A 24,716-nucleotide genomic window follows, 5' to 3' on the forward strand; every position below is an offset into this window, starting at 1 on the left:
ATAATGTGGATGCAAATGTCAAATTATGGAGGAAAAAATGGTCAACCAAAAATTGTAACTAAATTTATTAGTCACTAAAGCAAAGTTCTGCAAATAACAAAATAGCGCAGAACATTAACTTTAGACGCCAAAAGTTGGAACTATGGACCCCAAAATTGAGTTGCTCTTTGCCGTAATGGCAATTCAGTGGTAAATGTAGCCTTTTGCAACTAATTGGTTAGTTGCTAAAAAAATGGTAAGAATGTCATTTTTCTGTAGTGAATCCTCACTGATTTTCCTTCGGAGCTCCTCCAAATCTGATCTGTTTCCTCGCAGCTTCAAAATCAGATGGCTTTATCTGCAAAAAGCCACTATGGTTTTCAGACTTCTCAAGCTTTCCAGGTTTTCTATTTTTGTTCACGATTGCAGGCATTCCTGGAAGCTGGTAGATAAATCAGAGAGCGACTAGGCTCATCTGTTCATCCATTTCCAAAGCAGGCTCTGCAGAATCGTCCTCCCTGGGACATTGGTTTTTTCCAAGTTACCATGTGGACTCCTCTTCATTTACATCATCTTCCAACATTATAACATCTTCGGTATTAGCCTAGCCGATGGCTCAGGAGGAGGTTCCTCAGATTGAACTTCAACACTGGACTCTTCTGCGAAGGTTTTGGCTGTTCCCCACTGGCAAAAGATGAGGATTGAAGGTTTCTTTGAGAGATGTAACAGGCTCCACCTGACCTCTTTAACTGCTTTTGGCTGTTCATCCCTGGTGGAAAATGAGTGGAATGGTAGATTCACCGAAGATCTAATCTGATCCAATTTGATCTCTTCCCTGTCCTGATTAAAATGAACAGCTAATTAATAAAAATACAATTGAATGAAATCATATTTTAGTTATGGATTGCACCGATTAAAAATGAAGATGACAGCCATGCCAGCATTTGTCTCTCTACTTTGACACGAGATATGAATGCCAAACTCTCTTCACCATTTGTTTCAGGATGCCCCAAAGATCCTAGTCCTTTTCTGTCAGGTTCTGTAACAGTGCTTCCAAATTTCAAAGAAGGTGGTAGATGTGGAATGATAAATGATACTAGCATTGAATTTTTCACCACCAACACTTTCTATTGTAACATTTGAATTTTCACATTTGTGGAAGTCTCAGCGACGAAAGCTTCAGACTTACTTCAGAAGCCTCAATATATGGATGCTTCGATTTCAATAATTGGCATAACTTGCTGGAGTAACAGGCATCTGTTTGGCTTTTATCACAAGAAAAAAAAATATGAATCAGGTCAAAACTCAACGAATGAGTGCTATAAATAACAAAGATATAATTTAAGTTAAAGGAAAATTGGAGCAGTTTTTTTACCAACTTCAAGTAGAGTTTTGTTAGGCAAAATATAACCAGTACTTTCATCCTCTGTACGGGCAACAACATCTTGCCATTGACAAAGGCCCTGCAAACCAATTAAGTTGGGACCTATTAGAAAATGAAGTAGACATGTATACACAAATATGTTATAACCACATAAGTAGGTTATAATAATGTGTCAATCAGTTGATCTTCCAAGGATCATCAAATCATCTAAAAAATTAAAAGTATAATCCTAGACACAACCATACAGATGACTATGGTGCCATTTGAGGCTTGTCAAATATGTCAAAGAAAAGTCTCTGTGTTGTAGATGGTTCATTTCCTGTGGTTTACAATCCTCATGCATATAAGATGGATAAAATAAATAAATAAATAAAAACAACTTACTGCAACAATGGCAAGCTACTGAGCATTCAATTCAGTCCCCTGCAACCTATTTCAACATAGGAAAATAAGTAGCTACTGATTAGTTTCTATTCAAAAAAATGATAAAACAAGAGATGTAAATAAAATTTTTAGTACAAGATGCTAAATTAGAGCAGGTAGTCGTCATCTTAAACTAAGATAATAAGGAACTAACCCATATATATAGAGATACGAATCCTCTGTCAGAAACTCTTTTTCATACACCTGCAAGCATTTATCGTAACTACGCTTGTAGACCTGTTTGCAAGTGAAATTTGCTCAATATGATGAAATTACAGTCAGTAATGGAAAATAAATAGAAAGAACAATTACAAATCCCCACCAAACTCACTCTTCTCAATACTTTTACTTGGAAGGGAAATGAATCAAACTTAAAAATTTCATAAGTACCGAACCCAACGAAAAGTAGTTCCATGAAGTTATTTTATGATTGAAAAAGTTTGAAGAAGTTGGATTGAAACAATCACTTTCCGAAAAATCTAGGCAGTGTACCCAAGACAATGAGACATGAGGGAATGTCAAACAAAGACTTCATTAACTCAAAAAAGGTTGAAAAACAAAGATGGCTTATATTATCGACATTCTACTCTCAATGATGCACAAGCAGAAACAAGGATCAAAATGAAGGTCAGAACAAGCTCTACATCGTCAAAGAGTTCCTTATCCATAAGGAACTTATTAAAGAACACACAGTTTGCATGAATTATACCTCTATCAATGAAGAATCAGAGCTTTCGGACTCCTTAGACATGGAGAACAATTTGATTTTCATCATATCATATATATACAAAGAATAGTGTGTCTCTTCTCTGGCATATCTGTCATCGCAGGTAAAATCAAATTGTTCAGATATGCCAACCCCCAAATGTATATTACTTTTCAACGTTAGCAAATGCAGATACATTCATTACCAAGTGGAGTATCTGCACTTTATTTTCAAGAAATCAATATCAGAAAAGCATAAGTTAGAACCAAAAAGGAGAAATGGAAACCCAAACTTACCTGAGCATCTCATCGGGAAGGGGGCGTAATCTCCAATCTGCATTCTGATATCTGCAATGAGTTGACTGATCAACGTTAGCAGAAAGGAAGGATTGAAAATAAAATTGAAACATAAAATATAGCAAAAAGAAAAGAAACCAAACCATGGAGAGAATCAGAAGTAAATTAAAGGACCCACTCTTTGTTGGCAGCAACTCCACAAAAGTGCTATAGAAGATACTCCAAACTATTTCTCTCCAATTTCAAGACTGTTGAGGCCTGAGATAAAGTCAAAGAGAAATTTCACCATCACTTCAATCGCAAATCACAATAACAGCATGGTAATACTTAAAATAAACTAAGAACATATTAGGCATGAAAATATAAAAGATCAGAAGCAAAACAAAAAACATAATCAAAAAGGGGAAAAAAAATAGACCACGTATTGCGAACACATCAATATGCATAGTTGACATGAAAAACTACTTTAGTAAAATCGACTTGCTACATACACATTCTTTCTTACTGGAGTCAGAAACTAATAAATGCTGCTTTTTGAAGCCAAACTCTGACTGAAAACAAAAATTCAAATTAATTGAAAACACAAACAATAATACTACACCCACAACCTTTTTATACAACTTTTTCTCACAAACTTATGTGGCAAAAGGTGATTGGGTGAAAGTTTATTTTAAATTTAAAATCAACAAATAATCTTTTGCTACATAAGTTTGTGAGAGAAAGTTTGTATAAAAAGGTTGTCATAATATGAAACAAAACGTCAGCCTAACTAATACAGTAGCAAGCAATTTGAGCATCATTAATTGCAAATAAGACCATATGTAGTATCTTAAATCCAAAATTCCCGATAAAATCTAATATGAGAAATTCAAATTAACTCAAAATAAAATCCTAATTTTCAAAGTAGCAGATTCAAAGTGCAAACCAGTCCAGTATAAAACATATTGCAAAAATATATGCCAAAGTCTCATTGAAGCCATACAATAGCCAGATCTGCTCCATGCATGACCTAATTACATTAAATATTATCATTAAATAAAGTAGATATGTCATAAAGCCAAAAGAGTAGTGTGGTTGAAGAGAAAAACCTTTTTCTTGGTAGGGTCTTTGAAAACTTCCCGAAGATATGGGCCCACATGGACGCCAAGTTTTCATGTATCTACCACAAAATCTTCAGTTCTGGTAGAAATTTGCATCAGGCAAGTCAATCCTTGGAAAGATCGATATTGATTATGCTCCAAATCGACCTAGAGAAAGGTTAAACAAACATTACAATGTTTTCATATTTATTTGAGGATCTCCCTTTCTCATGAAGTAGAAACTAATAGAAGGTTTATTTCATCCATATTGCTTGAGGATCTCCTCTTGCCGTTAAGGAGAAACTAATACCAGTTTTTTTTTTTTTTTTTTTTTTTGAATTCATATTTGCTCAAGGATCTCCTTTTGTCATGAAGTAAAAACTAATGCCAGGTTTATTTCATGCTAGAGAGAAAAGATGAAGATGTAGTCAAGAGTGCAGTCCCATGTCAAGATACTAGATAAATTCCTCGGGCATACAAATCTAGCACCAAGAAAAAGTAGACAGTTTATATTATTAACCTGACAGGTAGATCTCAAAGGTGATGGGGGTGTGGTGGTGCATTTTGATAAACACCTCATTGTGCACCATATCACTTAAAGGATTGGGATCTTAACTACACTTTATCCGCAAGTATAATAGATTTGTGCAAATAAAGTTCTCTAGAAATGTAGAAATTAAAGATCCTGCAAAGATGAAACTAATATGGTAAAATTTTTGGCCAAGTACCCCACGTCAATGTACCAATAAAAAAAATCAGCAGTCATACTTTACCACAAACTCATTTACACTTCGCAATTTAGCAGCTAACTACTTCAAATCTTTAACTTCTTCCACAATCTTGAATGGTGTTTCCTCCAGTGATGAGGGTTTTACAGGTTCAACATCCCCTATATCTTTATCCACAAAATCCAAAACAGAGCGACTCTCCTATACACATGAAGGAACAAAAATAAGAAAAAGTATTATACACATATTCTGGCAAGGATGAAACAATAAATACATATACAGATAGCGTGAGAAATTTTTTAAACTTTGTTATAGTCGAATGAGAATGAGAACAACTATGACATACCATGAAAATCCAAACAAGTAGAGAAAAGCATCAATATCTAACCATCCTTCCACCAAATAGAAAATGGGAGACAATTTTAAAACTATTAATTACATAATGGTAGCATTTAAGGAGTGACTTATAGACATGAACCAGTAGGGCAAAGAGAATTCAATATAGACATATCAAGTCATCTTTAAAAAATCTTGGCTGTATCCAATAAACGTCATCAAACGACTACAAATCAACATCACTTGCAGCTACACACTACCTAGCATTATGCAGGATAACATCCCCGCAATAAAGCCAAAACCTAGAGTTTTCTATAGTAACAGAAATTATTTGAATAAATGATTCTGAGAATGAATAAAGGTAGTAGGTACTAGAATTCAAAGACCGAAAAGAACATGTTTTCCCTAGACCTCAAAAGCTTCTTCTATCCAGACACTAATTACTCTCCTAATCAAATCAAATACTAAACAATAATTCGCAAAAAGAAATGAAAAAAATAATAAAAAACTAACCAGAGGATGAAGAAAGCTCTAATTATCCTCACTCCTCTGTAACCAAACATGCCGATATGGCTGGTTCAAATTATTCACGGTCTCTTTATAGTGGGTATATGAAACGACAGTTTTGCTCTCTCTTTCTTTTCCTTCACTTTCACATTCACCGAGTCAGCCTGCACCTTCACCCGACTCACTGAGTCACCACTACCACTCACCACAAACAGACTCTCCCTTCTTATTCCACCATGGATCTGGCCGGAAAAGGCCATAACGACGTGTTACAACACAGATCCGACCGGTCTGTGCCGTAACGAAATTTTTCGGCCAGATTCTAGCAGTGGTGGCCGGAATCTGGCACTGCAGGTGGTGGGAGTGTTTTTGTTATTTTATCTGTTAGGGTCTTTAATTAAATTAGTAAACCTAACGGTTTTTTTACAAATTTTTAAAATTTACCTCGTAATACTCCCCTATCCAATAACCCAATACTATCCCCAAAATCCTATCCAAAATACTAAACCAAACGCACCCCTGACTAAAAAATAATTATGTTGGTTTTGCATTTTTTTATTTCATTAAGTGGCTCTTGAGGGCCGGTCTGTTATGGATGTCGACGACCGGAAAAGGCCAAACGACAGCCATCTTTGGCCATCAGTGACGACCAAAGATGTGGCCGTCGTTTTCGGTCAACGACGGCCATTTCTTTGGTCGTCGCTGAAGGCCAGATCTGGCCTTTTCTAGCCAAATCCGTGGTGGATCTGGCCGGAAAAGGCCACATTGGTGAACTTCTGGCCATTTCTGGTCGGAAGTTAGGCCGTTGTATAGGTTCTGACTATCACCGACGGTGGTTGCCGGAATCTGACAAGTTGGGTTGATGGGGGTGTTTTTTTTAATTTTTAAACTTTTTTCAGGGGGTATTTAGTGAAATTAATAACCTTATGGGGTCTAAAAGTAATTAAAAAAATAGGATAATATTTCTGGAATAATGTGCCAAACATTATTTGGAGAATAGGATCCAGAATATAGATAAAAATACTAAGCCAAACATAGCCCAGACTATCTTCACGAGACAGAATTATACATTAAGACACTAGCAACATGGACATGCCTTTATCAAGAATAAAGATAATGATAGTTTGAACACATCTTTCCTTTTATGTTATATTACGATCAAATAACTTTATAGCAAATAAAGATAATTGCTAAAAATAATCAAATTACATGAATAAATTAAAAAATGAAAATAAATGGTTGCATGTACTAAGCATGTAAAGGAAGGAAAGAAAATGAATAATCCATTCACATAGATATACATCAACTATCTCCAATTCAAAAATATATGGAGCCCCCCTTGTTAGTTATATGAGATGGGTTAACCGACTAGAAATAATGTGTCATAAATAGAAGTTGTACATAATTTATGTTGGAAATAAATGTCACACAATTGAAGAACTAAGATCAGAATCTCATAACATAAGAATTAAATGAAAACTCCAAAATTGGAGAAAAACCACTGTCATTGCCAAACACAATTCGAAAAAATTTACTATGTGAAGAAGATTACAATCATTCACACTCTTAATAATTTTTTCACATCCAAAAAGGATAATTACACCCAAGATAATTCCTCACACAAATTTTCTAACTCAAAGCTTAACACAGCTTTCAAATTCTCACTTCTCCTCTTGAGATACTTTAAAAAACCATAACCAAAGCCCCTTATTTATACCCTTCAAGACGGCGTGGTTGAATCATGACCATTCACTTAGAACTTGGCTACTATTTAGCCGCTTGGCTAAATTTTCATCACTCATTTTACTTGTCCATAAAGTGACCGTTCAGCAAAGCATGATCACTTATATGTTTGACTACCATTTAGCCGCTTGGCTAAATCTAGGAGCTTTGATCAACTCACTTTTTGGGTCATACTTGGGCTTTCATTATAGGTCTAATCCAATATTATTTTTAATTACTCAACATGTGTAATTTGCACAACACTTTATGCTTTTGGAGATGGAATAATTTTTAATATATTTTCAGCTCTTCATAATAGGGTGCAACATTTTGATTATAAGGGTCCACTTATTTTGGTAGCCTGTGAATGTCTATTGTGCCCAGTTAATAAAGGTTCCAGACAGATGAAGCCAGGTAGCACCAAGCAGTAAAATTCTGTGCTACAACCAAAGCACTTTGGTCCTCGTAAATCATCAAACCAATCTTAATCATATCAAACATTTGAACAGAATAAACTTCCCTTGTATGCAAAGGTTCCACCTTTTTCTCAATGATTACTGTTACAGAATCCAAGAAGGGGTCAATGGTGGCGTCGTTGGTACCAAAATTGTTTTGGGCCATATTGGGCCGGAGTTAGGTTCCACCCACCACAGACCGTTGCAAAATGCCCCTGCCTTTTCAGATATTCGCCAAAGCTGTATATTCTTCTTGCTGATAGACGATGATTACAATAAATGGTACCCCATCATATATGTAATCCAGCGCAGATACGTTTGTAAGCGTGATAATTGTCTCTTCAACTTAGCTTGAGTAGTCAAAAGTAGAGGGCATCCTTTCAAATTATTGCATGCTAAGCCCATATAAAGGTTTAAAGCAGAGTAGAATCTGAGATCTTGTTTCTGCAAACTGATTTACATAATCTTCAGGTTCTAAGCAAAACGCGGCGCAAAACTCATATAGTTGCATTCATAGAAGCAAAGCTATTTAGAAACATGCATTCTCAACCTTGAGCAGTCTTATATACATGAATAAAAAACCTAACATGGATGATTTACACTAAATATAAAATTATATCGCTTATAAATATGCAAATTTCATCATCGAACGATACCTTAATCAAAGCATAGACTACTACTTTATGAGGAAGCAAATAGAGAAACCGATAGTGGCACATAGAAAAAACATCATCATTGCTCACCAAAGACAATACTGTTTAAATTTCAAACTATATCTTCTGCCTTTCAGTATAAAGGACTCTGGTAGTGTGTGTATGGCTTTAACCTACACTGCAGTTACAATGGAAAGCTCAATGGACTAGCCAGGAGATGGAATGTTCGCAACCATATGACCCCTAAAGCCGGTCAATTTTTGAGGCAATTGTGATTGTGTCTGTGATTACCACAACCAGTGTAAAACCCCATTCTAATCATATATATATTCGCTTTGGTTTTGTTTATAAGGAGGGACTTTTCTGTCAAATTTTAAAGTTTGGTTAGTGATGAAAACGAAGAAATGGAAGCTGTTGGGTTTGCATGTAACAAGGGCACAAAATTTGGACATTTTCGTAAAGAAAAGCTTAGGTGGCGGGGTTAGATTGAAATTTAGAATTTTTGGGGGGCAATTAAATTCAGAAAAAAAAATTTTGTTTAAAAAGAGAAAAAACTGGGCAGTTCGCCAAAAGAAGAAAAGAAAAAAAAAAACAGAGAAGAAGAGAGAGGAGAAGAAGAAGAGAGAGAGAAAGGAGAGAAGAAAGAAGAAAGGAGAAAGAGAGAAAGATAAGAGAGAAAAGATAGAAGAAGGATAGAAAGAAAGAAAGAGAAGAAAGAGAAAAGGAGAAGAGAGGAGAATGGATTTCGGCTGAAAATGGTAGAGTGAGAGAGAAGAGTGGAGGAGAGTGCAGGGAGCTTCGGCTGAGTTAGAATTGTGAGTGGAAAACGCATTAAATCCTTTTCTAAAGTTTGCATTTTTCAAGTTGCATGTTTTTGATGTTTATTGTTTCAAGCATTTAAAAGTTATGTTTAAATTGATTATTTGGAATATTGTTTGTACCATAGAGATGAGTTGTGGAGTTGTTGATTTGAAGAGTAGTATGAAAAGGTTATAAAATAGGCAGAATTAGAAATGTTGAACTTGGCATGCATGTGTGCTTTTATGCATATACATATGTTTGTGATAGAAAAGAAATTATGGGAAATTGTATGTTGTATTGTGTGGCTGACTATTGTGGTTAACTGAAATTGGAGATTTAATGCAATAGTTTTATACGGGTAGAGCATATATATTGATCCTAAAGAACCAAGAGTTATTAAAGTATGCTTTGGTTATAAAAGTTATGCTGTGAAATTCTGACAGCCTAAACTTCTAAAAATTTTATATGTTTCGGGTTTGTAAATGAAGCTAAATTCAGTATTTTGTTTGATACTTATTAGATATTGGTTAAAAATTGATTTCACCCCAAAATTCGAAGTATTGGATTTTTTATTGAATTTTAATTCTGCTATGAAATTCTGGAATTTCATGTTTTCTGTAGAGCATGCTTTTTCAGAACTGAAATAATGCACTTAACTTATCCAAATTGAGTGATTTTAAATTCTGGTGAATCCTATTGTGTCTAGTTTAATTCTGGAGAGTTTCATGAGGTTTAGATTAGGGCTGAATTGCTATGAATTTTACAAGTCAGTAACCTCAATTCTGGAAACAGTTGGCAGATTTAAATGAGTTGAAAGAAAATTGTGTTTTAAATAGTTATTGATTCTGAAATGACTTGAAAATATTACTGGATCAACTATATTTGTCTTGAATGCCTCATTGAAATTATAGCTTGATTTGGTGAGTGGATTAAACAAAATCTTCTTCCAAATCCTTAAATCCATGCTTGCATGTTAACTTGGGATTTTATTTTAAATGTTTTGATGAAGTTTGGTATATAGAATTTATATGTATTCATGCTATATGAATAAAATGTTGCTGTTGAGAGTAGAGAATGGGTTGAATTGTAACGGGTTGAGGATCGTGATGTTGGTAATGGTTTCTTGGTAAAAGAAAAAGAGAAGGGGTGCATTCTTCGTCAGTTTTGAAAGTATGTTTTAACCTTGCATTCTACCCCTATTTTGCATGGATTTTCATACGATTTGGCATGATTTACTTTTATATGAAATGTGGTATATATCTTATGATTAGTGATGGACATATGCTATGGAAATGTGATATTGAAAGTATTTTTAATCTGGTTAAACTGTCAGTTTTAAAACGTTTGGAAATTTTCAGTTTCCCCCCTGGAGTGATTTTTTGAATATTATGTCATATATGTATGATTTATAAGCACTTACGAAATATGCTCTTGACTTACTTGTTACTTGAGATTATGCATGAGATTGTTATGGTGTTAAAACCACCCTACGAAGTACCCATCCCCCGTTTTCAGCTCTGCCCACGCGATGCAGGATTCCGCTGGGTATTGAGATATTTGGTCTTCAGGCTCTGCGCATGCGTATTGAGTATTTAGTGCTCTGCCTGGGCGTTGAGTTTGTCCGCCAGGTATTGAGATGGTTTTCTTCAGGCTCTGCCCGCGCGATGATAGTCTTGCCGGGTATTGGATGTATTTCCCAGCTCTGCCTGTGTGTGGGATGCCCCCCAGGTATCGAGATTTTTCCCCAAGGTACTAGTTGTGGTGAAACCTTTAGTATCGTTTACGTTTCGAAACAGGATATCAGTTTAAAGTTTTCAGATACCAGCCTATAGTTTTCAGTATCATTAATAGTTTCATTTTTCAGTATCTGATGGATAGTTGCATTAGTTATATGAAACAGTTGATGTTGTAGCATGATTTATAGAAAACATTGTCTTTAGAAGCATAAGCATTTACAGCAATTCTTTAAGTTCTCATAAAAGAATTTTCAGCATTTAGTAATGAGCTAGATTCAGAAATTGTTGTCAGTTTAATTGATCAGATTATAATACTTAGAACAATTAGAAATGAGTTATGCAGCATACATGGATGATTAGCTGCCACCGTAAAAGAATGTTCATGGATCATGTTGTTTTCTGTATTTTTAAAAACCTTTGCATGCCATAACTTTTGTTTGACGAATGTTTTGCAAACTCCCCCTTTTCCCCACTCACTGAGTATTTCAGCTCACCCCTTTTTTTTAAAGGTTTTTTCCCCCCACCAGGACCTTCCGGAGATCGTGCCGAGTAGTGAGCCTCCGCTCAGGGTTGTGCCACGCGTTGACATCTTTTATGTGGGTTTTATATTTACGTCGCATTGTAAAATTTGGACTTTCGTTTCAAGAACTCATGTTTTCCTTCATGTATTTCCTTTTGTTTCATGTTTTGGAATGTATAGTATAAGTGGAAAACCTGATACTACAATTTTCCCTAACTCTTTCCTTTTGTAAAACGAAAGATGATGCATGTCTTTTTTTTTTGAGATGTTGGAAATGGAAATACTATGATGTTATTCAGGAAAAGTATCTCTTTAAACAAGTTTCGCAGTTTTTCTACATGACACGTCTCGGGTATCTGAGTCTTGTGGGAGCGCCCGGATCCTACGGGATGAGGAAATTCGGGATGGGTTGTGTCAACCAGAGAATAATTTACCCATCCAAACCCGCGCATTCATCAAATATTCTGCCGCTAGTACACTCCTGCAAAGCTTTTGCATTGACTTCTCTACCGAATCTCCACACATAATCAAGGCCAACAAGAAGCTCATTGATTGTTGCTTCTGTCTTTTCTTGATTCGCGAAGTAGAGGGTTTGTACTAGAAGAACATTTGTACTGGAAATTAATTAGTTCTGCTGCTCAAATATAGCCGAGTTTTAAATCAATCAAACAACCCACATAGCTAGAATTACACATATTGAGGCTGTAATTAACCTGAACAATAGATGCTACTATGGTACCAATTCTGCTCGGAAAGCCTATTGTAAAATAACAAAAAATAGGTGTAGTCATATTTCTACATTCCAAATTACTTCTTTTAATCTATATCTTACGGAGAACTAAAATGATTCACATAGCTTACCGGCATCCTTAAAAATGGTGCTTGCATAGAACACAAAACCATAATGTCCCCAAAATCGTTGGAATACAATCAGGCGAACTTCAACCTGAAACAGTTTTGAAACATCAATAAAGCAAATAAGAAATAAAGGGATTACCAACTGCTGCAAGATTTGGATGAATAAAGTATAAGGTTTATTAACGAGTGTATAAAGATATTTCCGATGGAACATGTTGAAAAATCCACCTTCTGATAATTTAGATATTCTGTATATCCCTGCCAATTCAAGAAAAAAATCCTGTCTCATTTCTGTATCTGATCTGAGATCGTTAATTTCAAAAAGTTTAAGAAATGTATCTCTGAGTTGAAGCTCAGAAAAATTTACAAATGAAACATCTGAAATTTTACTTTTTTTTTTCTTTTTTTTCGAAGTTATTTGATCTTATTTCTCAGAAACCTTTCTCTCTCTCATTTTTTTTTAATCATTATAGGATACATCAATGTCTGCCAATGATCTCCGGTGTGTTGTTGTATCATGTATAACTTATTGGTAAGTTCTTCTTAGTGGGAACCATTCATCACCGATTCTTGTATTTCGTCTAATGTTCGACCCTTGTTTTCTGGCACCAGCTTTGCGAATAGAACACCAAGAGCACATACGCCACCATATATGAAGAATATTCTTCGTATTTGGTGGCGTATGCATGTGATATTGTTGTTCTATTCATTGCAAAACGGGTGACAGAAACAAGGGTCGAACATTAGAAGAAAAAAAACAAAAAAAAAAACACAGCACTTTTATTGCCATCTTGAACCCACCATTCTCATTTACACAGAAAATCATATTTGTGTAAGTTGTATGGGAGATTCTTAATGAATTGATGAAATTTTCATTTCATGAGCTTCTTATCTGTGAAAAGATTGAACTATCTGGTTTCATATAGCTTGGCAGCTTGGAAATTCATCATCTGCCGAGTCTGGAGTTGTGGATAATAAAGGTAATAAGCAGTCCAATGCATCATGTAAATATTGTAACCATTTTTTTTTTTTTTTTTTTTGGAAATCCTAAGCATAATATTTTATATTTTATGATCTACATCGAATACTATTATTATCTTATAATGTCAATCTATCATAAAAGTCTTTCTTAGTCTTCCTTAAAATAAGAGTTTGTCTAATCACATATATGTTAATGTAAATTTCATCCGCTACAAAGTACAAACATATACCTTTAATACGAAATTTCTTTATTTATTTGATAAAATTGCAATACTAAGGATAGTGTAATTTTTCATATAAATTTTTATAACACTCCTATCGCAGGTAATCCCTTAATTATTTCTTCTTTTTCATGTATTTTATCTTCAAGATTTGAGTATGATTTTTAAGCTACCAAAGATATTTCCAAGAAATATTAAAACGATTTTGTAATAGTATAATTCTTATCAAAATAATTAATCACAAATTTTGTGTTAATAATTCTTAAAAGAATCTTCTAATTCTCCAATGCCAACTGCCTTCGACAACTTCAAAGAATCACAGTGGCAGGTTGCTAGAATATGAAAGAGATTCTTGCTATTGAAAGGGAAGATCATGCCAATAACAATAAAGTAAACCAACAATGGGTTGATCGAATGGTGAAGGCTTAGGGCCAAGGGGTTTGCTCCCCCTATAGTCTTAGGTTTGAATCACAAGAAAAGTTACTAATATTGTTAGCCACGAACTGTAGAGTTTACCCTGTTTTGAAAGCTTTGTTCAGGGTCGAAGGACTGATTGGGGTGCATATAAATTGGCTCGAATATTACCAGTAATAAAAAAAAAAAAAAAAAAAAAAAAAAAAAAAAAAAAAAAAAAACAACAACAATGAAATAGTTGATAAGATTGACTTACGTCAATTACGCTTCTTGACTTCTAGAAGTAACATTTCAGCATGGATGGATAAACTTAAATTGCCAGAAATTTTTAGTAACGCAATTGTTATTGCCCAAGAACGTATGTAAACAATCAAATTATCACAAATAAAAAAAAAAAAAAATTCATCATCTCATCATTATTTACAGCTAATCAAATCAATGATGAAGCCTCAAAAGCTTCACCCTACTATCTGTACCATCAATTGCTACTTCACATGAACAGGTAATCCTAACATCTTTACCCTGATTTTGGAATTTTGGTGGTATTTGAATTTTATAAAGCAGGTGTTTGGGCCGCGCGAAGATTGAGTGGTTTGATATCTCTAGATCGCACGTAACCCAGAAACTGTCCCGGCAGCTCTTCCAAAAGTGCTTGAACAACAGAAATCTGTCCTCCTGTACAAAACACAATCAAGTAGTCAGTTAAAGCACCATACATAATGCAATGAGAAGAAATTTTTGTTCAAGTATATCACAAATTAGAACTGAGAGTCTTATATTATGGAGACAATCTAATGAAGTAGCCGAAAAACTTTTGCAACAACTTCTGCACTTGAAAAACATGTAAAAAGTAATAATGGATTAATTTTAAGATGAGAGAGGTGCAATATGCACTCACTTTGAACTTCTCGCATAGGAACAAATTGTACAATGTCTCGTGTAGCTACCCGACCTGTAGAGCTTTCTAAACGGTTGCCATTATCAGCATCCAGAATCTGAAAATAAGTAATTGCTTAGACCACATATACTAAACTAAATCTTCCGAAGGTTTGAGTTAGGAGAACAATGGTGTACCTCCATTTGTGTAAAATCGGCACCTCCCACTCCCACAATAAGAATTGAAAGGGGAAGATCAGATGCTCTCACCAAAGCATCTTTGGTTTCTTGAAGATCTGTCAGAACTCCATCCTAGAAAAGGTTACAAATTGATTAATCCCACAGAATGAACAAAGAAAAAGAAAATTGTAAGAAGAAGTTAACCATATTTACCGTTATAATGAGCAAGACAAAATACTTGCTACTGTCATGTGAGAGGGACTGACCAGTAATTTGTGCAGCCATGTTTATCACCTGGCCAAACAGAGTAGGTCCTGCCAGAGAAACATTGTGGAGAGCATTCGCATAGGCAGCCATGATGCCTTCAACTCCTTCAACCTGTCAAGAAATCAGATGTTCTTGAAAACGGAAAAGCAAATTCAGTTGCACATTTGTTTTTACAGATCCATTGATGTGGTTTCTGGGATTAAAGAGCATATGGAAGGAAATCCTTGGAAACAAGCAACACCAACTTGCACATGGATCAGTAGTTGCTTTTTTTCAAGAAATTAAACAGTGTTCAATATGCCTTGGCCGTGGTAACCAATATAATTGATAAAGTTGGTATGCGAAAATGAACTACATAGTTCAGTAGGATTGAAAGTACTTTCACAAGTTTTTATGAATTCTTAAAATATACCAAATTAAAAATGGAGATAACAGAGAATGAAAAACAGAAAGCATGAGCAACAGTTAAAATTTGAAATGCAACGGTATTGAAGGAAGCAAATTAATTGATAATACTAAGATGTGAAGAAAATAGAGCTGTAATTTCAAAAGGTTTCAAGATGTTAAATTTCTAAACAAAGGAAGAAGTTAAAATAAAAAAAAAAAAATTCTGCTCCGTAGAGAAAAGCTAGAATTGATATGTCAACTATTTCAACTACCTAAAAGATAAGAGCATCACATCAAAGCAACAAACCTTAGTCGCTCTCACCTCAAAGCCATTCGAACTTCCATTCAGGTTAAAACAATGTGATATGGTTCCGTCAAATGTTCTCCCTCCAAACCCCCAAGCTGGAAAGCGTTTGTCAGAATCATAAAATTGTATAACCTCCCCAACTTCCATTATAGCCTGTAAAATATTTTGTCAAAAATTCAGTCGCTGCTTTACTAACCAAAGCTGGTCTCTTACATTTTTTATGCAAACTTAAACAAATTTAAATTTAAATATTTTCAGTTTTGACTAGAATTTGAATACTAGGTAGTTTGGTTGATAAATTCTCTTGTAATTTTGAGTTTTAAGATAGAATTCCACTCATAAAGGACGTAGAAATAGAGTAAAAGGAAACAGACAAAACAGCATTCAACTTAGATAGTCATGAAGGAATTTGAGGTTAGTGCCATCTTTTAAGGGCAAACCACTATACAGAATGACTGTTTGGTAACTCGTAGAAATATCCAATGATATTTAGCTAAATGATATGTAACCTTGAAGTCATGTCTTATAAAACTAAATTTATATAACGCTTCAGAGATTCTTCTTAATCGCATAGCTTAACCTTACCTGTTGGTAGGAATTTAATCGGCTTGAAGGATCAATGTAGTGCAAAGAATCTGAATTTCGAGGATTTCCATTTGAAGCTGGATAATTATGTATTAAAAGAATGTACATGAAATAAGACAAACCAAATCAAATTAAAAGGGAAAAAATTCAAGTACAGATTAAGAAAAAAATATTACAGTGAATATATAGTCAAGTAATATAACATATATTCTTATTAGAAGGGCAAATCTTACTTACCTGTAAAGTCAACTGCAACCATAAAGTTCAACTCGAAGCCACTAGAAATATAATCCAGAAAACTATATTGCTCTTTCTCAATAAACTTATCAACAAACAACTGACCTTTCAGAACCTATAAGGCAAAAGTGTGGTCAAACAAGGAAGTGAAATTTATTATTAATATTAATATGAATAAACACCTTTTCACGACCACGATGAGCAGACGGTTTAATAAGATCTGCACCAGTTCTTCCCTGATGAAGTTTCTCCAGATCTCCAATTGATTTCTGAATTTTACTGATGATATAAATTCAGGTCTAACATCATCAAAAAGGTAAAACAAAACACTAGAAAAGTTAATGACCACAAGAAATTCAATGATTACCCTAATAGTATATGATTTCCACTGCTATTGAAATCAAAGCATTCAATAATTAACGGGTTATCCTGCATCAATGAAAAATGTCATAAGCTAAGATTTCTTCTTGCACCAAACATCCTCTAATTTTTAATAGAAATGTGAGAAAGTAACAAGCTTGCCGTGCTTCCAAATTGCTGTATGCTCAGAGTTAATGGCCTCCAAATGGGATTCAAGTTGTTGTTTATTACTTCTGTCTTGCAGATTGGAACAGGATCTCCGTTCTCAACAATTCTAGATATTCTTAAGAATGGATCCTAAAAGAAGAAAAATAAGAATTAAGAAATGAGTGCATAAATCAATTAGTGATAATATTAGCTGCTTTAAATACATACACTTTTGGAAAACAGGTCCACATTTTCTAAACGGGAGCAGCGGAGTGCTATTTCCACAGCACTCTTAGAAGCAACTGTTTCCTCAGCATGGACAGAGAGTGTCCCCAAGTTTCTTGGAACTCCTGGTCTATTTTTGTTGCCGAGTTTTATGGTTAAAGTCCGACTTGGTTTGGTAATTATCTGCCACAGAAAATAGGTAAAAATGATGACACATGTTAGTGAATACATGATGAGCAAGGCTTTGTGAAACCACTAATGTCCAACTTATTAGCATTTTATCAAACCAAAACCAGCTCCTTTATTAAAATTAAAAAAGCAGAATGTTAGCAATGTGCATTGAAATGGATCTATGCACATGTTTTACCCATTCAATAAATCAACATATATATTCTGAATAAAAAAGAAAACGAAAAAATTGATCAAGGAACTTACTTCAGACAAGGCACAACTGGCTTCTCCCAAGAAGTCCTGATCTTTCAACTTAAGCACCTGCAAGGCAACACAACTCAAGAAGTTTAAACTTCGATTGCTTCATTATGAGATAACAATGATTTTAAAGTTATTTGGGACCATTGCAGCAAAGGATCATAGAACACTTTAGAATTCTATTGCTTCACCTTGTCTTATAACTTTCTCATTCTAATTTATGTTACTGTAGTCTAAAGATTCATCTCTCTGAATTAATCCAACATATGTCCTCTCAGTGTCTAAAAATCCATCCATCTAGATTGTTCGTGTGATATTTCATTTGCATACAGTTCATATGAACACAAACTTCAGGGAAGGACTCGTTACTATCTAAAATGATATGAAAGACCATCAAATCTATGGTTTGCCTAACTGTTTTGAGCAAACATTTCCTGATGACTACAACTAAAGAATCTTCTTCTCATTCAATCAAAATTATATGCATGCATACATGCTAGCTTTTTCTTGTTTTCGACATCCTCCTTTCCTCTTCATTCATTTAAATTTAGAGGGAATTTTGGGCTACGTTTTGAGTTGATTGTTGGGAGCCTTTGGCACGTTTTTTGATCTTTTTTTTTTTTTATTGCCACTTTTGGACTGTCTCATGATGTATAGTTTTTTATTGTTTTCTCAAACTTGTCCTTTAGTGGACTGTGTGTTCGCTTTTGCATAAAGAAAGAATATATGATAGCTCCAAAGGTTTAATTACTATTTTCACTTAATCATTTAGGTCACTCTTTATACAACTTCTACAAGTCAAGTAAGAAATCCTTCCACTGTAGTTATCTTTCAAAATAGAACTAGTAAATTAACATAGATCAACCTTCCATTCTGGAAAACAAATTGTCAGTTGCCCTTGCAACCTTAAATTTTTCTGCTCAGTAAAACATGGTCTAAATGAAAATATCTCAAACCAGGACCATGTAAAATAAATACAACGTTAAAGTAGAAATTCTGATATACCTTCACGGGTAGATTATGGTACTCGGTATCAACATCATACACATGAAAGCTGGAAAAAGAAAAAAAAAATAAAGACAGAAACTTGAGAAAATGTCAAAGAAAAACATGACTTATGAGATGTGAAAGCTCTATTAAAACAAAATAAACAAACTTTAAGATTTTTTGAGAATCTTACACCACTAGTTGGACAATCTCAAATTGGTAAGCGATTGAGATTTTTTCAATCCAAGAAGGATTCAGGTTGTTCATAATGACTTCTGTACGTCCTATTTCCTCAAGTGTCCCATCTCTTTTCTTCACATAAACAACTGTCATGGGATCGCTCTACGATAAAGAAAGGTCTATAAGTATGTCATAACCTTAAGAGCCCCTTAATGAAATAGAAAATACAAAGCTAATGTAATTACAAATAGACAAACTGTCCTCATGAGGCATAATTATATGTTAAGACCCCAGCAACATGGACATGCCTTTATCAGGAATAAAGATAATGATAGTATAAACACACCTTCGATGTTATGTCGCGATCAAGTAACTTTGAAGCAGATAGAGATAACTGTAAGAAATAACCAAGTTATATGAATAAATCAAAAAATGAAAATAGATGGGTGCACATACTAAGCATGAAAAAAAGGGAAAGAAAATGAATAATCCATTCATATAGATACACATGAACAATCTCCAATTCAAAAAAATGGATCCCACCCTTGTTAGTTATATGATGTTGGCTGGTTAACTGACTGGAAATAATATCCTTCACATAGAGAAGCCGTACACAAATTATATTTCCAACTCTTCATAGCACATTTTGATTAGAAGGGTCCACTTATTTTGGAAGCATAAGACTGTCTCTTGTGCCCAGGTAGTAAAGGTTCCAGACAGATGAACCCAGGTAGGCCCTCAGAAAAGGACCACATCAATAAAAAAAAACATAAAAAAGCAATTGATGGTCTTGGTGCATTGACACCCATTTCGATGTCAAAGCAGAATTAATTTTTAACGTAATGGCATTTTCTTATCCTCACATGTTTGAAGACCATCTACAAATCTATGTTTCATCTTGGGGAGCATCCGCCAACTTCAAAAACATGTGGCAAAATCATGTAACAGAAAAATCAACCTCCAGAGCACATGCAAAGACTTGTGCAGGAGTCGCATCAATTAAAAATTCCACAAGAAAATAGTTTCAGTGATGAAAGATGATCAGAGCCTCGTATATTCAAAAGCCTGCTTGGTTTTAACTTTTTGATCATATTGCATTTCTCAGAACCAAGCTGTAAAATTGCTTCTGCACCATCTAATCAATACTGGGAATGGGATACTTATCCATCACTGCTCTGTTTAAATTCTGGCCTACAACCAAAGCACTTGCTCATCATAAATCAGCAAACCAATCTTAATCATATCAAACATCTGAACGGAACAAACTTCCCTTGTATGCAAAGGTTCCTCCTTTTTCTCATTGATTACTGTTACAGAACCCATGTCATAGAACACCAAACCAACCTCATCAAGATATCAAACATCAAAATAAATTCAACTCTTACATAGAAATTACTACAAAGTAAAATAATTCCAAAAATTTACAGACTCTTTAAACAGTTTGGTTAAAAAATTGATAAAAAACTCCTTTGCTACCCTTCAAACTTTAGAAAAAAAATTATCGATGTTCTAATTGTTTTAAATCAGTGTTTGAATATTACAGAATATTGGTTAGGTAAGAACAATTACTGTAGCCAAATTCGTAAAAGAACGTACTGTTTCATTTAAAATTACTGGGCATAAAATAAAACCAAGACCACCAAAAACAAAATAAACAGAATAATAATAATTAAAAAAAAAATTAAAGATACCTCGATTTGTGAGAACAGAGCAGTGAGACCACGAGCTCTGAAGAAGAAGTCAATGGCGTCGTTGGTACCAAAATTGTTGTGGGCCATAGTGGGCCGGAGCTGGGCCCCACCCACGGCCTGTTTTCCTCCTTCAACATCACCTGACCAACAGATTCCCATCCCTCTCTGATCCGAAGAAACCTCAATTTAACCTAGAAAATTAAAAATTGGCGTTCCATCTGTGAGACTGAAACCTTCTTATATAGTTAAATCACAGGATGGCTTCGGGTAATTGCCAAGAAATATTGCTTTACCATGAAGGACTTTGAATCTGTACAAAGATTTTGTAACTGTGATATTACTTAAAATAAATACTATAAATTATTTATTATGTTATACACTCTAAAATTATTTATTACTTAAAATATGATAATATATATCACTAATTATTAATGTAGCGTAACCAATTCAGCCAATAAGTTTAGGATAAGATTGAATTATTTTTTAGAGTAAACGACTTTTTCCCACCCAACCTCTTCAAAAGCTTTAATAGTTTGGACCGAGTTTATTCTCTATTTGCTATTAAAATATAAATTTGAATGATAATGTGGTATTTTAAAAGTCTGATGAAAAAGTGTCATTAAACCATTACTTTAATGGAAAAAAGTCAATAACTCTAATTTTTAATATAAAAATTATAAGAAATTTAAAATGAGAATTTATAGAGACAAAAGTCAGAACAAGACCCATTGTTTTTCTTGGTAAGCTTGTAAATTACTATGAAAGATCATGAGGGAGAGGGACTATTATTTACTGGAGTTAACGGCTTTTTCCTGCCCAAATAATAGTTTAATGACACTTTCGTACCCGCTGACTTTTAAAATATTATTTTATAATCCAAATTTATATTCGGACAATGAACAGAGAGCAAACTCGGTTTATGATGTTAGGGTTTTTAAGAGAAGAGGTCGATGAGTCCTTTGGTGATGAAAGGTTGGATTTGGTGGTTGGGATTAATCGAAATTTGACTTGGGAGAGGCGGCTGCACAAACCTTAATGGTTCGATTGTTGGCGATTGATATATTCAACGGGAGTAGGGTTTGAAGGGTTTTGTTGAGTGATAATCAGGGAAGAGAGTGATGATAGTATGGTGTCGTAACGATGCCGGAATCGAAAACGGAATATAAATTGTTAAATAATATTTCAAAAGTTTATGAGTGAGACAGTGTCATTAAACTATTATTTGGGTGGAAAAAAGTCGTTTACTCTTATTTTCTGTTAATATTTGGTCACTTGGAGTCGTTCCAATATTTTTAAATAATTTATTTATATGGCACTAAATATTCTTAGTGGAATTAATATAAGAGACAGAAAACTTTGTCTTCCACATTAATTAATTCCACATGGGTTTGCAGGAAAATTATAATCAACGTCAAGAACGTGTGTAGAATTCCAGGCAGATATGAATATATATTTCCAAGTCTCTCTTCGTAGTCTGCAATGAAGTTGCATAATTTTGAGTCTTTGGCCCTGCATAGTCTGTGTCTCAGGCTGCGGTATTACTGTAGTTGCATTTAATGCATTCATCTTGTTTTATCAGAACGTAGAAACATATATAATGAATGCAAATGGATGAAATTAATCTGGCGGCGCAGTAGATTTAGCATCTTGAATATTTTATATTATAAGACATAGAAAGATGATATGGTTGAGAATATATTATAATTAATCACAACGACACAGATATATTTTAGTTAGTTTGAAAATTCATCACTCAACCAATAAAAGAATTGATTTAACGATACCAAGAAAAGTCTCCCTTATCCATCTTTCCTCTCATTGTCTAGTAATTTCCAAATAATGGATTGATTATTAATGAATGGATGATGACACATATTATATTACTGTGTGGCTGTTTTCCTAATTGTTTCCTTATAACATTGTTACTTCTTTAAGAAGTTAATTTATAGAGGAATACAACTGTTTTGGATTTGTATTTGATGGAAAAAGAAAAAAAATCATAAAACTCAGATTAGCTGAAATTAATTAAACAACGAAAAACATGCTTTGGAATCATATATTATATCACCTGGACTATTACAATGATCCAATTTTTGAGCAACTATATGAAAGTTAAGTATAAATTATTCAAGTGTTAACTACTTTTTCCCACCCAAATAATGGTTTAATGACATTCTCCCACTCACAGACTTTTAAAATATCTCTTTATTATCCAAATTTATATTTCAGTGATGAACAGAGAGCAAACTCGGTCTAGATTATTGAGGTTTTTGAAGGGGGAGGTCAATGAGTCTTTTAGTGATGGAATGTTGGATTTTGGTAGTTGAGATTGATTGAGATTTTTCACTTGGGAGGGACGGATACAAAAACCCTAATTGCTCGATTATCAAGGCGATTGGTGGGGTCGGCCGGAGTAGAGTCTGAAGGGTTTTGGTGAGTTATGATCGTTAAAGAGAATGGTGGTGATATGTGGTCGCAACTATGTTAGAATCGAAAACGGAATATAAATTTTAATAGTAAAGTGATATTTTAAAAGTTAATGGATGAAAAAGTATCATTAAACCATTATTTGGGTGAGAAAAAGTTGATTACTCATTATTCAATTAACATTGAACACTATCATTGACCTTAGTCAATTGAAATTAACACAATCGACTTTGCAGGAGTCAATTTGTTGGTGAACAACCGAGAAAGATTAAGACAACGCTTGCTTACACCAATAATTAAGTTTATTATTTTATCTTTTATTCATGTTATTGACACAAAAATAATTTGCCCCTAGAAAAAGAGGAAATAGAAATGAAATTTCAGCTGCTTCCAAGGCCAACAACTTGTTATATATAAAGTAATGTAATCTGTTTACATTTCTAATAAGCTTATAAATTACATGAGTTTGTTGATTGTTGAAATTATAACATAAATAGTTCTGTATATTCTTAGTGGAATAAATATAAAACACAGAAAAGTTTGTCTTCCAGGTTAATTAATTCCACACGGTTTTGCATTAGATGGATGATCAGCATGAACTAACGTAAGCATAATGACATGCAAATTATAGGATCATCTATAGTTCCAGATGATCAATGTGTGTAGAATTCCAGGCATATAAGAATATATAATTTCTAAGTCTCTTGGTAGTCTGCAATGAAGTTGCATAAGTTTTGACTCTGAATCGTCTGTGTCTCATGCTGCGCATTAATGTATTTTCATGCATCTTGTTTTTATTGATACGTTTGATAAAATATGGTTTATAATTATATTTTATTATTAAAATGATTAAAAAATATACTACATTATTTTATCAAATAATAAATAAGGTTATATGATGGAATTATAAAATCAAATATATTTATTTTTTTACTTAGAAGCCAAACTTATAAGCAAAAAAAAAATTATAAATAAATAGGTCAACTAGATTTTAGAGTTTATAAATTAGTTTGACCAGCTTATACAAACACCCTCTTTGTATGAAAGGCTTTAACTTTGTATAAAAGTTTCATAAGTGTAATATAACTTAAAAATAAATATTATAAATTATTTATTATGTTAAGTTTAGGATAAGATTGAATTATTTTTTAATATAAAATTTAAAATAAGAATTTGTTTTTGTTGTTATATAAAGACAAAAGCCAGAACAAGACCAATTGTTTTTCTTGGTAAGCTTGTAAATCATTATGAAAGATCTTGAGGGACTATTATTTTCCCTTAATATTTGGTCACTTGGAATCGTTCCAATATTAATAAATAATTTATATATAGGTTTGAAAAAAAAAAATCATGAGAATTTTTTTTAGCTTACTTAATACAAGATTAATCAATGGCATAAACCTTAGATTAGTTGAAAGTAATTAAACAACGAAAAATATGGTTTGGAATCATATATTATGTCACATAGACTATTACACTGATCCAATTTTTGAGCAATTAAATGAAAGTTGAAGTACAAAGGATCCAGTTAACATTGAACACTGTTATTGACCTTAGTTAATTAAAATTAACGAATCGACTTGGGGGAGTCAAATATTTGATGGTGAATAATCATGAAAGGTTAATTATTCT

The 24,716-nt window shown here is 33.7% G+C and overlaps 1 protein-coding gene and 1 pseudogene across 1 annotated transcript; both read right to left on the reverse strand.

Annotated features, from left to right (window-relative positions):
* Nucleotides 1–561: 561 nt before the first annotated feature.
* On the reverse strand, nucleotides 562–7,781 carry LOC116111125 (annotated as a pseudogene).
* Nucleotides 7,782–14,265: 6,484 nt separating this feature from the next.
* Nucleotides 14,266–20,816, reverse strand: LOC116111127 (protein BONZAI 3-like). The gene is made up of 16 exons (XM_031397323.1): nucleotides 20,658–20,816; nucleotides 19,313–19,360; nucleotides 18,980–19,128; nucleotides 18,805–18,853; nucleotides 17,806–17,862; nucleotides 17,374–17,553; nucleotides 17,161–17,295; nucleotides 17,006–17,067; nucleotides 16,821–16,917; nucleotides 16,639–16,753; nucleotides 16,402–16,478; nucleotides 15,832–15,969; nucleotides 15,069–15,233; nucleotides 14,874–14,987; nucleotides 14,698–14,794; nucleotides 14,266–14,474 (listed from the first exon to the last, which is right to left on the reverse strand). The coding sequence occupies exons 1-16, from the start codon at nucleotides 20,814–20,816 to the stop codon at nucleotides 14,353–14,355; spliced, it is 1,764 nt and encodes a 587-aa protein (XP_031253183.1). The 3' UTR covers nucleotides 14,266–14,352.
* Nucleotides 20,817–24,716: the final 3,900 nt, after the last annotated feature.

Source organism: Pistacia vera, unplaced genomic scaffold (assembly GCF_008641045.1).
Source record: "Pistacia vera cultivar Batoury unplaced genomic scaffold, PisVer_v2 Contig627, whole genome shotgun sequence".
Taxonomy (NCBI): domain Eukaryota; kingdom Viridiplantae; phylum Streptophyta; class Magnoliopsida; order Sapindales; family Anacardiaceae; genus Pistacia; species Pistacia vera.